Below are 12,500 nucleotides of genomic sequence, written 5' to 3'. Positions count from 1 at the left end.
TCCACCACCTTCAGCAGCTGATCGGAGCCAGTCCAACAAATAATGGAGAGGTTAAAAATCTTCAGTTGTATTTCCAGAAAGAAATGAAGACCTGCTTTGAGTAAGCTGCATTTGATGAAGCTACTTTATCTTATTTTAACGTCTGTGTGTTTTTACAGTTCCTTATCGACTGTGCCAGATTGTCCAGTTTGCCTCATGTGACGTTCATCCTGGGAGGAAAAGAGTACACACTCACTGCCGAGCAGTACGTTAGGAAGGTTAGTCATCCTGGGCCTTTTTCTCTGTTGGCTTGGCTTTGTTTGGTAGAGGCAAGGCAGGGAACTGCTCGCGGCTCCAGACCACTAAAGCAGCGAATGAAAATGTGCAAATTTTGCAATGACAGTAGGAAACCCCCCTAAGGGGCCCCCATCTGACAGCATTCACTCTCATTGCCCTGCTGAAAGCTGGTTGGATGCCCCCCAACAGATTTTTGCCTTGGGCCCCAACAGACTCTAGAATCACCACTGGTTGTCATTGTTTGATAATCCATTCAGAAATATTTTTTATGGTTGACATGAAGAATCAACAGAAAATAAACATCATGATGAAAAACTTCTAAATGTTGATCTGCCTCTTTCCTTTTCTGTCTCCAGGAGATGTTGGGAGACAGGGAGTTGTGTTTCAGTGGTTTCCATGCCGTGGACATCATGACCACTAAAGGTTCGCTGTGGATTCTGGGAGATGTATTTCTGACACAGTTCTACAGCATATTCGACAGAGGACTAGACCGCGTTGGCTTCGCTACCGCTAAGCATTCCAGCGCAGAATAACACACATTTGTTATCGATATTTGATAACTGTTTGATCAACACACGTTGTACAATTAAAAGACCTTAACAGCATTTTGTAGTTCTTGCAAAGGGACCAACTCAAATGGGAAAAAGTTGGAAACTATCTAGCAGCAATGGGCTTCAGCAATCAATCATTCTTCCTCCTGTTTCCCAACCTTTCTGAGATCAGTTCATCCATCCTAAAGTTACAACAGCATAACAACCGTAACACATCTGACATTGTAAATAGCAGTTTTTGGTGTTTTAGCAGCAGCAGATAAAAACAGTGGAATATAAAGTGTAATACACAAAGACAGAAGAGTTTATGCTACAAATGATATTTGTCTCCAAAGTCCAGGCAGTATTCCTGAGATCTTAATCCCATCAGCAGCCACCAGAGATAACTGTTGGAGTCTGTTTTTTGTATCTGTAGTTCCTCTGATGTTGATGAAAACTTCTTCACAACGGGTTCAGCTCTTTGTGGCTCATTTCCCTTTTTTTAAGCATACATTTTCTCCAGTTGCAGTTTTCTAGCCTACCATGTGCCGTCGTGGTGGTTGTTGCTTTCTCTTTCCATGTTTGCTTAAGTCGCCCGATTTGTAAGCTACTGGATCCTTTGGGGTACCTCATTGGATCCCCGGTTTGGGTTTGTCTCAGGTCTCTCTCGATGGCGCTTTTTAAGCAATTGGTTTTAATGTACCTGGTCATGGTTGGGAGTTCTCCTGTTGGGTAATGTTGATACCAGTTTGAAAATAGGCTCAATTGTTTTGTTGATCAAAGTGGTTCTCATATATTTTCTGAGCTCTGCGATTGGGAATCCGGGTTTTTTATTTCTTCGCTGCTGTTGGATCCGTCCTTGTTGTCTTTCTCAGTCCCGGCCATTCCTTGGAAATCTTGGTCGTACTCCGGTTCAGGGAGCTGCAGAGTGTCAGAAGGGGGTCCAGGGGATCGTCTGGATTGGAATCGAGCCAGGCCTCGTCTCCGCCTTCCTAGACCTGTAGGGCTGGGTAGGCTGCGGACAGACCCCTTTGAGGTCTGTCTGGAGAACTGGAGGGAGAACTGGCGTCCCCTCGGTCGGGTCGGTGGTGGATTCTGGACGTCTTGTGTCGCCCAGCGAAATTCCTTGGGTCCCAGTTGTGTGGGGGAACAACAGACCGGGGAGCCGTGCCTGGACAGAGAAAGAGTCAGAAAACCAAGGGAAGTAAAAGAAATGCCGGATATGCATTACCAAATTTCAACTAGAAACCGAGAGGTATGTCTCCAACATAGAGACTGCTCCTGATTGGTTGTTAATTTGGTTAATGGTTTAATGATGGACACAGTCGGACAAAAGTGAAGCGGAGAGTTTAAGACTACTAAATGACCTTGTTGTGTCCAAGCCTGGTATCTCCTCAGTGGAGGAGGGATCCAGTCCATTCTGTGGTTTTGCTGCTTCACCGTTGTGAGGAGATTCCATGTTGTGACAGACGCCCCCGGTCAGCGGCGGGCTGATGACGAGCCGGGGGAAATCAGCAGACAGAGAGCCTTCAGGGGATGGAGGGTTGCTGCTGACCTCCCTTACAGTGGACAGGGTGTCCATGGCAGAGGGAGGCACCGCCTGAGTGGAGGGTGAGTGCATGTTTGCTGGGCCTGGACTGACCCTGGATGGATTGACCAACCAAAGAATTGATGTTGTAAAGGACCAACGGAAACTACTGAGCTATCTTGCTGCCAATAAGAAATCAGTTTAAAATCACCAAACATGGATTCCTTAAGCAGTTGAAAAAAAGAAAAAGTGTACCTGAGGTCTGGGAAGAAGCTTCCTGTTGCATCACTGCTGTGTCGTTTAAAGATGGGTCGGGGAGGTTGGAGCTCAGGAGGCTCCTGAACACTGAGCAGCCTGCGTACTCGACCCAGAACCTGCAAACATCAAAAACACACCTATAACATACGATCTGCACACTTTCTACCATGTGGAAAAATAACAAAGAACGACAGCAGCAAGTTCTCAGAACAGCACATACAGTACTTCCCCACGCCGTACTGTAGCCGTCAGATCCTTTCAATGATCCCATTACCATAAAAAAGAAACATATGGCATACACTGAGAATATGATGCATACTGCATTGAAGGGATTCACAAATCACACAAACATTTTCAACAGAGAATTCTCTTTACCTTGGACTCCCCAAAGTGGTAACCAACACAATGTTCAGGGTTTAAAATCCAATATCTGAAGTACTTTATAAATTGAATGTAGAGTTGTGACAACCAATTTAAAAAGAAAGTCTTCAAATCATCAAATGACATTTTACATAGATATGATAAAAAAGTGTTTTCTTACAGATTCCTGGCGCAGAGTCAAAACAGACTCCGGTTGCCGTCCACGATTATCCCCAACATCAGCATCATCAAACTGCAGGATGTCAGAAAGTCTGGAAAGGATATGGACAAATGTTGTTTCTTTTTGACTGAATGTATTCTCCAACAGCCCGTCATAATATCATTTTTCATGACTGGACTCGAGCTTGTTTATGAAGAATGCGCCCTCTTAGGGTCACTGATTTCTGCATCACTGTTCCAATGAAATCATAGATAGTGGTGTATTTGACTGCAACCAATCAGGAAGTTGGAAAGCTGCAAGTATGTTGTATGACAAAAAAAAAATCTGTGTAATGACCCCATGTCAGTGGTCGAGCCGAGGAATGATGGGATGCAGTAGTCAGCAGCAGCCAGCGTGTACGGCGGCCGCGCCTCGCTGTCGTTCCAGTACATGTCTTTGGTCATATGAGGCAGGTTCATGTGCATCTCGTCGACGGCCAGCAGAGACACCTGCAGGGAAGACAAGTGTGCGATACAGAAGATACAGATAGGGTATCACATTACCAGAATTTTAAACCTCCATATAAGGTAAGGTAACTTTATTTGTACCTGGAGGTCGATGTGATTTACAGTGAGTGAGGGATTAAAACAAATCTAGAATTCCCAGGAGGCCAATATTGGTTTGTTTTCAGTTATCTAAAGTTGCAAACTCCAGCACGCGGTCTAAATTGCACAAAAACGATGGCAATGTTGCCATCAGAGTTTCTCAGACTCTGAGCTCTGTGATTGGCTGCTGACCTGAAGGTTCCTGTCAATGATCCAGTTGGCTTCAAAGTCGTCATCATCCTCTCCAAACGGGTTGATCAGCTGCTCCGCTACCTGACAGTAAGGTCAAAACACGCACACTCTTTAATGACACAGCTACAGGTAACAGTCGACGTCAGCTTGAGAAGAGGAACCATTTTTTAAACTAGTGCTGCAGCACTTTCTTTTTTAAGGCTACACAAGAGACAAAGTACCATTAAACTTGAGAGGCTTTTCTGGCTCACCTCCATCAAGTCGGGTTAATAATAACCTTATGAGGAGTGTTATTAATATAACAGGACCAGAGAAAAAGGTCAACTTGTTTATGTCTCAGTCGGAAAGAAACGGTTAAAGGAGAATAAAAGAAAATGGGTATTGCAGTCCAAATTCTAAACATTGTAGAGAGCCCCCCCCCCCCTCCTCTTTAGAGTCGATGCTCACACAGGTCACCATGTGGTGGACTCTGAAGCTTCAGTGTTTATCCAGCTCTGCATGGGTCTGTAAACCTTTCTGTGTTCTAACCAGCATCTCCAATTTTGATCCTTTGACTTTATGACTTTATGGTTCTAAATGTTTCAGAGATCCATGACGATATCGCGCCAAACACACAGCAACACAAACTAACCAACCAGGCAAGCAAGATAATGGAATTTTTCAGAGATTAATCGCAATTTTTAAACCGAATGTCTGACAGCCCCTCGTTAAAAAAACATCTCGGGTTCTGAAATATCACACGTCCTGCTGTAGAAAAATAAACAATATGATCCGTTTCATTTGGTAAGGTTACGTTTTTGCACCTTGAGCCAGCCGGCGTAGAAGAAGAACTGCAGCAGAGTGAAGACGGGCACGTAGAGGTCGAGGTCGTGACCTTGGTAATGTTGGGCGGGGTCGAGGAACTGGCGACCAATCAGGCAAGCCACGAAAAAGGTGTAGACAGCCAGAGTGACGACCTGTTGAGTGAAAACGACACAGAGACTTCACTGACCCTCCCTCATTCTCTGGGTGGGAAGTTGAGAGCTCTGATCGGGTTACAGTAATGACGGGCGATGATGATGTCATTAGATGAGCTGCAGTCACATCGGTCTTAAACATGTTGCAGTGACAGATACCGACCTGCGTGTACACCAGAGGGATGCCGACCCAGTCGTAGCCGAACAGAGTGGCACACCAGGTCCTGAACACGTTCATCTCCTGCAGACAGAGAGAGACTTGTTCAGTGAGGAAATATACTTTCTGGTTGGTCCAACCGTTCCAAGTGTCACATTACCTGCATGTCTGCTTTGTGCGGTCACAGACTAATAAGGGCTCGAGATCTCGAGTGTGTGTGGTTGCTTCATCGGCCTTTTCATTTTGACTGGAAAACGTAATGGGAATAATCTATCACACCAATGTCACACCGGAGGGATATTTGAGCCCGGAGCCCCAAAGGTCAGCCCAGGTGTGAAAATGAATCCCTCAGGTGGTGTTAATCATAACAGACATTTAGGGTCCACGTCAAGTCTAAGTTAATATGAGAAAATTGTCTGAATATTACAACAATGAAGTTAAAATATTTCCAGAATTAAGTCATAAAATCGTGGGAATAAGGACATAAGAGAATAAAGTAGCAATACTCCGGGAATAAAACTGTAATTCAAGGAGACACAAGTCAGAATATTACACTGGAAAAGTATCAGTTGATGCCCTGGTTGTTTTTCTGATACTTGTTGAAGGTGTTTTAAGCTCCGCCTCCAACTGTTGTCCGTTACTAGTTTTAATCAAAAGGTGAGATAGTTTCCAATAAGTTTCCATCATTTGACTTCATACTGCCTCTTGAGATATCTGTGAGTGACAGCACTGAGACTACGTTCATGTTTCACAGTTTTACAGTCTTTGGTTAAACTGAGGTTTTAAAACACACCTGCAGTTACGTCTTATCACCACAGGTGCCGCCAAAGAGAACCAAACCGAGATCATTGAGACTGTTACTTTAAGACCAAATGTTTGAGGTACTTTCCCTTTTAAAAATGTATTTTCTTTTCATGTTTCTTTTATCTTGTTGTCCTGTTTAATTCATAAAAAACAACTGAACTCTTAGTCCACCATGTTAATCAGAATATTAAGCTTGAGTTGGATCAAATAGTCTCTGGGTGTAATGCTATGTCTCACATTGAGAATACTCTGCAGGTTGATGCTGTCTTGGATGCGTCCTTCCTGCCGAGCTTTGGACGCCAAGTTGGTAAACCAGACGACGGGAATCCAGTACTTCAGGTGAGGCGAGGGCACGTTCTCAAACACTTTCCTCTCCTCTGGAGTCATAAAACCTGCAGGTGAGAAGACAAAAGGATCATTAAAACAGAATCAGAACTTTGCAGAAAAAAGGTTGCAAGAAGGTAGAATTTTAAAATATTCCGATATCTGCTGTCTTGTTTGTGTAACAATGGTAGAAACCCAACATACAGACGGACAAAAACATTTTGCAGTTGGAAGGCTTTCAGTCCTAATTAAGACTCAAATATCAAACAGCCGTCATCCTGATTGGCTCTGCTCTCCAGAAGCTGGAACTGGTCAGTAATGAGCCAATCCCTGGGGTCGATTTAGACGGGAACAGGAAGAAAGAGGCACAGCCGGAGGAGCTGAACTCCATCTGACACAACAAGGACAACTCAGCCACAGCATGCAGGAAGAGAGAGTCCCACTGTCTGTGATGTTTTCAGAGTTTTCAGAGTCCTATCTTCACTTTGTTTACATCGCCTGGACGGCCGGCTGACTCCTCCCCTCGTGTATAAAAGTTGTTTAATTGAGGGACTAGAGAAAAGAAGAATAACATACTGTACTCACTGCTTAACTGTGTTTCTAGATCACGCTCATTTCAGGTAAATTTACATGCAGTGTGAAGATACGAGCATAATAAAGATCGCTAGCATTAGCATGCTAACACAACAATGCAGCGCGAGTTGTTTTGGTTTCATGCTGGTGCTCAAGGGCGACATCTGCTGGATCAAAAAAATCACATATAAAGACTTTAAAAAAATGACCAGACATAAAACTGTTATCAAACCCCAAGCTGTCTGATTCTCACCCGCCTCGACCACATGGTCCATGGTCGGGAAGCGTTTGCAGACGGCGGTGCTGACGGAGCGGAAGATGAGGAGTGAAGTGAGGTTAACGTAGCGCACCAGCGTCCGGCGAAGCAGGCGGCCATATTCATCTTTACCATGAACACAGCTGGAAGAGGAAACATGATGACACACGTTTCAGGCAACTACTCAGAGCAGATCCCAAAGAACGGTCTGTCAATTCTATGGATGAACGAAACACTCAGTCACAATAGGACTCGCGATGTGAGTTATGAACTTTTTACAATTTTTGCATTATGTTTATGTTCAAACACTCAACCAGAGATTGTCTCATAAATATGTAATTTGTGAGGCTTTTAGTTTGACTTTTTTAATTCCTCACATCTAGGTTTCTTTATTATCTGTTTTCAAAGGATGCAAAAAAGTACTTACAGAAGATCGCAAAGTTACAGAGGCAGCTCAAAGAACGACTGGAAGTTAAAAATGTCTGATGAATCACAGTCGGGTCTTCAAGATCAAGTGAGCGTACCTGGAGATGAGGAACATCAGTCGGTCGGGCCAGGGCAGGTTGACAAACTGATTCCACCATCGATTCACCACCAGAGTCACGTAAAACCCTGAAACACAAACACACTCACCAACACACCTTCCTCCACAAAGTCTTTGATTCAGAAGTCGGTGTCTAAGAATATCTTCGTTTGAAACACAGAAAAGATTCTGTTGGAATATAAGGTCATGGGAATCTTGTATCGTCAAACCTCAAATCAAGACACTTTAATTTGACCTCAAACCTCCACGTATCAAACCACTGATCGGTGACCTGCTCTGGTCACACGAGGTGGTCGTTTCCTCCTGAGCAGCTCGTTTAAGTCGGTTGTCAGCGGCGTTTGCTTCACTGAAGTCGATCATAACAGTTCTACTTCCTGTCTGTACCCCCTGTTTGTGTTTCCTACCTGTTGTCGCTACGCAGCAGTTCCTGTTAGCATGATAAGCTAGGCTAGCTAAGCCAAGACTGATTGACACATGTACAAACCAATCAGTGTTGAGCTTTGACTCGTGGTGCGTTAGTGTTTTTCTATTGGTTACTGTACTCTGTAGCGTCTTCAGAGGCGTTACAGAGGAGAGGCGGGAGCAGCTGAGCCAGCAGGGGAGCACAGCGCTGTGTGTGTGTGTTCATGTCTGACTGTGTGTCTGTGAAGCTCCCGCTGTGCCGTGTTTCTGCAACGCCAAACACAATGTGACCTCACAGTCTGGGACGCAGATGTTACGCCATCGCTGGAATCAGTATGAACGCACAAAGACGTGAAGACGGCGGAGCTTAGTCACGACATTCTTACTAAAAAAAGAAACAGTCTGTAAAAAAGCTTTTTATAGATATTTGTGAGGACTCGGGACACCGGGCTTGTAAATGGGACAGTCCCGGTCAAATCGGGACATATGGTCACCCCGATATAGTGGCTAAAGGTCGAAGCGTTTTAGATTGAACAGAGATATTTGAAATGTAACGGCACAGGAACAGAGCGAGCGCTGAGTGTTCTCTGAGTGAGGGTGAAACATGTGGGACATCAGATACAGAAACACTCTCTGCTCTTTAATGATCCGTTTCCATTAGCAGCTGGCTAATGAGGCAACCAAACACCCATCTCTCTGCTCAGGCAGGAAGCAGAGCTAGCTTGTAGCATGTAGCTCTAATTCACTTTTTCTTAACATTTCTTGAGATAAGATATTAATTTTGACCTCTCCAGATAATGTGGTTTATATTTCTTGTCATGAGATTAGAAATGAGAGGAAAACACTCGGTAAGACTTTGTGCAGTGTTTGCTCTTAAATGTATTTGAGTTAAAGTTTCAACACTCACAGCTGGATTGGTTGTTTTATTGCTGTGGATTAGGCACACAGTCCACCATAATTTATCCAAACTCAGCACCCGTGTCATCTTGTTAAGCCGTGTTCTCAGAGGACTAATATTAGCGCGGTTCCACCTGTGATTATTTATAACCACACATCCTCTGTGTTCTTTGTTTGTGATGTTAGCGCCCACTGGACTTTACATTTATTTTCTTTACATGCACTCTGTGAGTAGGTTACATACACTGTAAGATTTGTTTCTCATAGTCCACTGCACAGCTTCACATGTCACCTTTTGTACATTTTGTCTTTTTTATATTTTATATTTTTAAATTCTATTTTATATATTGTAATATCTTCTTATTCTGTATTATTTAAGTTGTTTCTAGTTCTGATTTATTTCCTTGTTAATTGTTTAGCACCAACACACCAAGTCTAATTCCTTTATGTGTAAATGTACTTGGTAATAAACTGAGATTCTGATCCTGATTCTGATTCTGATGTTTGACCCGTCTGTAAAGCATTAAGATTCTGTCTCTGGAGGGAAATCTAGAATGATAATGAGACGTCTCTTATTATAATCGTGTAACGGTGAAACATACCCAGAACGAAGGTGACGGGGATCTGCTCTGCATATTTATCACAGTACATGGAGAGTTTCTCGAACAACCTCTTCTGTTCATCGGAGAGGAAAAGTCTGCAACACGGAGGGAACGCATGTCAACAAGGATTTATTATAATAAGAGAAGTACATTTTATTTAAACAGTGCTTTTCAAAATACTCAAAGACCCTTTAACACACTGAGTCACAGCAAGACAAACCAAAGACACAAAAAGCAACATCAGCGTTTAAAAGCAGTTCTGAACATGTGGGTTTTGATCAGGGATTTGAATGGTGGCAGGTCAGTACAGGATCTGTTCGGGGGAGAGAGTTGCAGAGGAAATGGTAAAGGCCGTCGGCCCAGGTTCGGTTCTGGTGCTTTGTCCTGAGTGATGGAGAGAGGAGGTCGGCTTCAGAGGAGTGCAGACGGCGGGGGGGAAGGAGTAAAGGAGAGGGCTCTGAAGGGAAGGAGAAGGACTTTGAACTGGATTCGTTGGGAGGACTGGGAGCCAGTGGAGGTTCTGGAAGACCGCGTTGATGTTGTGTGTGTGTGTGTGTGTGTGTGTGTGTGTGTGTGTGTGTGTGTGTGTGTGTGTGTGTGTGTGTGTCTGTGTGTCTGTGTGTCTGTGTGTGTGTGTGTGTGTGTGTGTGTGTGTGTCTGTGTGTGTGTGTGTGTGTGTGTGTGTGTGTGTGTGTGTGTGTGTGTGTGTGTGTGTGTGTGACCTGTATACGACGCTGAGCAGCGTGTAGAGCAGCACAAACAGGATGAACTCTCTGTACAGCAGCTTGTAGATGCTTCCCTTCCAGCGCAGCAGCAGCCGGTGGAAACTGAAGAAGGTGGCGTTCGCTACTTTACTGGAATATGTGACGGTCATCCTGAGAGCACCTGACACACACACACACACACACACACACACACACACACACACACACACACACACACACACAGATTAAATCAGTCTTCTTCTGCAGATAAACAAGTCGGCTCATCATTTGTTTAAATCCTTTTTAACTAGTTTTACTCACAGAAAGAGTCACAGACGTCTTTGTGTTTCCTCGCCGCGTCTTTCCATCAGACTTCTTCTTCTCTCCTGATTCGTTTCTGCCAAATGCCAACCAGCCCACTCTCTCTCTCCCACTCTCTCTCTGATGCTCTCTCGCCCCCCTCCCTCTCTCTCTCGCACTGGGATGTTGTCTTGTTGCCCAGTAATGCAATGCAGGACACACATACACCCCCCCCCACCCCCCCCCCACACACACACACACACACACACACGTCTGAAACATGACTACATTTAGCTCACTGGATCGTCAATGCAGCTCAGGACCTCTGTGTGTGTCTGTGTGTGTGTGTGTGTGTGTGTGTGTGTGTGTGTGTGTGTCTGTGTGTGTGTGTGTGTGTGTGTGTGTGTGTGTCTGTGTGTGTGTGTGTGTGTGTGTGTGTGTCTGTGTGTGTGTGTGTGTCTGTGTGTGTGTGTGTGTGTGTGTGTGTATGTGTGTGTGTGTCTCTGTGTGTGTGTGTGTGTGTGTGTGTGTGTGTGTGTGTGTGTGTGTGTGTCTGTGTGTGTGTGTGTGTGTGTGTGTGTATGTCTGTGTGTGTCTGTGTGTGTGTGTGTGTGTGTATGTCTGTGTGTGTCTGTGTGTGTGTGTGTGTGTGTGTGTGTGTGTCTGTGTGTGTGTGTGCGTGTGTGTTTGTGTGTGTAGACAGCAGTGAGGTAAACATGTATAAACAGAAACACTGATGTCACACAAAGACGTTGATAGGAAAGTATTAAGTCTTGCACCTAAATCATTTCATCAGTTATTTTATTATTTTGCAGACACAACTTTTATATTCAACATAAACCAAATCAGAACTTTCCGTTAATAGAATCAAACAGATTTGTGTTGCTTATTTGATGTGAAGTTTTTCTGAGTTTTGTTCTTTAACATCTTGCTATTATTTGAATGTAGGTTGGAAGAGGTTTTAGTTGGTGTTTCCCTTTAAAAGTCAGCCATGATGTCTGCTTTTATGTTGGTGCTGAAAAAAAAGCAGAGTGAGACATCCTGCTGACTGTGGTCATATTGCCCTTTCATTCGCTTTTGTAAAGTTTGTTTTGAATTTTAGTTTAACTGATAACTAATATTACTACTACTAATACTAATTTTATAAACTGAAAGAATTATATTGTTTAGTTATTACTTGTGGTGACGTCAGGACAGCTTTGAGGCGGAATATTCACTTAAAAGTTAGTAATAATGTCTCGTTTTAGTTTGGTACTGAAGAAATTAGGCGGAGTGAGACGTTAGTATTTCCTTATACTCAGGGTCCACTGCGCAGGCGCAGAGTGATTTCCCTGTTTGTGGACCTCCATGCAGGGACCCCCCCGTTTTAATGTCACTTTCCCGCCACTCAGCGCTGCTCTGCGGTCAGTTTAGTCTCGTCTTCCGGCTCTCTGCGCGGTTCTTTAGCTGCTCTCAGACCGGTGCTGCTGCTGCTGCTCCGCCCCGCGGGAAAAGTTTCGCGCTAAAATCAAGAGCAGTCACACTGATATCCAGCAGCCACAACAACAACCCAGAGAAGAGGTGAGACCGCGACTTTTACCTGTTACACGATCAGTTTTTGTTCAGGTGTGTTGCTGTTAGTGCGGCTGGTTTTCTGTCCGCCATGTTTGATTGTTAAACAGTTAGCTCTGATGCTAATGTTAGCTAACCACTGAGGTACCAACTGTTATAATTATCACTTTTTAATGCTGTCTATGTTTTACTATGTATCTTTATTTATCTGTTTATTGTGCTGCTAATATTAATCTGAATAGGTTAATTATATATTTATTAAATAAGAATTAGGGCCAGACATGAGAAATAAATAATGAGGGGATGTTTGTTTTAAATAAGATAATCCTTTATTTATTTATTTATCCCACAATGGGAACAGCAAAAAGTGAACACAGTACACAAAATAAAAATGTACAACAAATAGATGGATAACACAATATGCACATAATTGAGTTAAAATAGTTAAAACATTGTGACATATCTAGTAACATGAGTCGAGTGTATCGTGTCTTATATATAATCATAAAGTGTTCATACGA

At 43.7% G+C, this 12,500-nt stretch overlaps 3 protein-coding genes across 3 annotated transcripts in view; 2 read left to right on the top strand and 1 right to left on the bottom strand.

Annotated features, from left to right (window-relative positions):
- The window catches only part of nots (nothepsin), a 6,380-nt gene extending 5,499 nt beyond the window's left edge, over positions 1 to 881 (top strand). Inside the window, exons 7-9 of the mRNA XM_061029481.1 lie at positions 1 to 50; positions 159 to 257; positions 633 to 881. The exon at positions 1 to 50 is cut by the window's left edge and continues 95 nt beyond it. Of these exons, the coding sequence (XP_060885464.1) occupies positions 1 to 50; positions 159 to 257; positions 633 to 809 (326 nt within the window). The 3' untranslated portion in view covers positions 810 to 881. The remainder of the gene's footprint in view (positions 51 to 158; positions 258 to 632) is intronic.
- Positions 795 to 10,602, bottom strand: LOC132956192 (bestrophin-3-like). The gene is made up of 14 exons (XM_061029478.1): positions 10,450 to 10,602; positions 10,147 to 10,309; positions 9,425 to 9,519; positions 7,504 to 7,591; positions 6,977 to 7,122; positions 6,064 to 6,218; positions 5,029 to 5,106; positions 4,713 to 4,865; positions 3,910 to 3,990; positions 3,470 to 3,621; positions 3,134 to 3,224; positions 2,590 to 2,708; positions 2,174 to 2,449; positions 795 to 1,977 (listed from the first exon to the last, which is right to left on the bottom strand). The coding sequence occupies exons 2-14, from the start codon at positions 10,296 to 10,298 to the stop codon at positions 1,596 to 1,598; spliced, it is 1,968 nt and encodes a 655-aa protein (XP_060885461.1). The 5' UTR covers positions 10,299 to 10,309; positions 10,450 to 10,602; the 3' UTR covers positions 795 to 1,595.
- A 1,180-nt stretch (positions 10,603 to 11,782) lies between these two features.
- Positions 11,783 to 12,500, top strand: part of LOC132956094 (uncharacterized) — a 4,094-nt gene continuing 3,376 nt past the window's right edge. Inside the window, exon 1 of the mRNA XM_061029264.1 lies at positions 11,783 to 11,988. Coding sequence (XP_060885247.1) covers positions 11,798 to 11,988 — 191 coding nt within the window. The 5' untranslated portion in view covers positions 11,783 to 11,797. The remainder of the gene's footprint in view (positions 11,989 to 12,500) is intronic.

Source organism: Labrus mixtus, chromosome 22 (assembly GCF_963584025.1).
Source record: "Labrus mixtus chromosome 22, fLabMix1.1, whole genome shotgun sequence".
NCBI lineage: Eukaryota > Metazoa > Chordata > Actinopteri > Labriformes > Labridae > Labrus > Labrus mixtus.
This window is presented reverse-complemented; position numbering and strand designations above follow the sequence as displayed.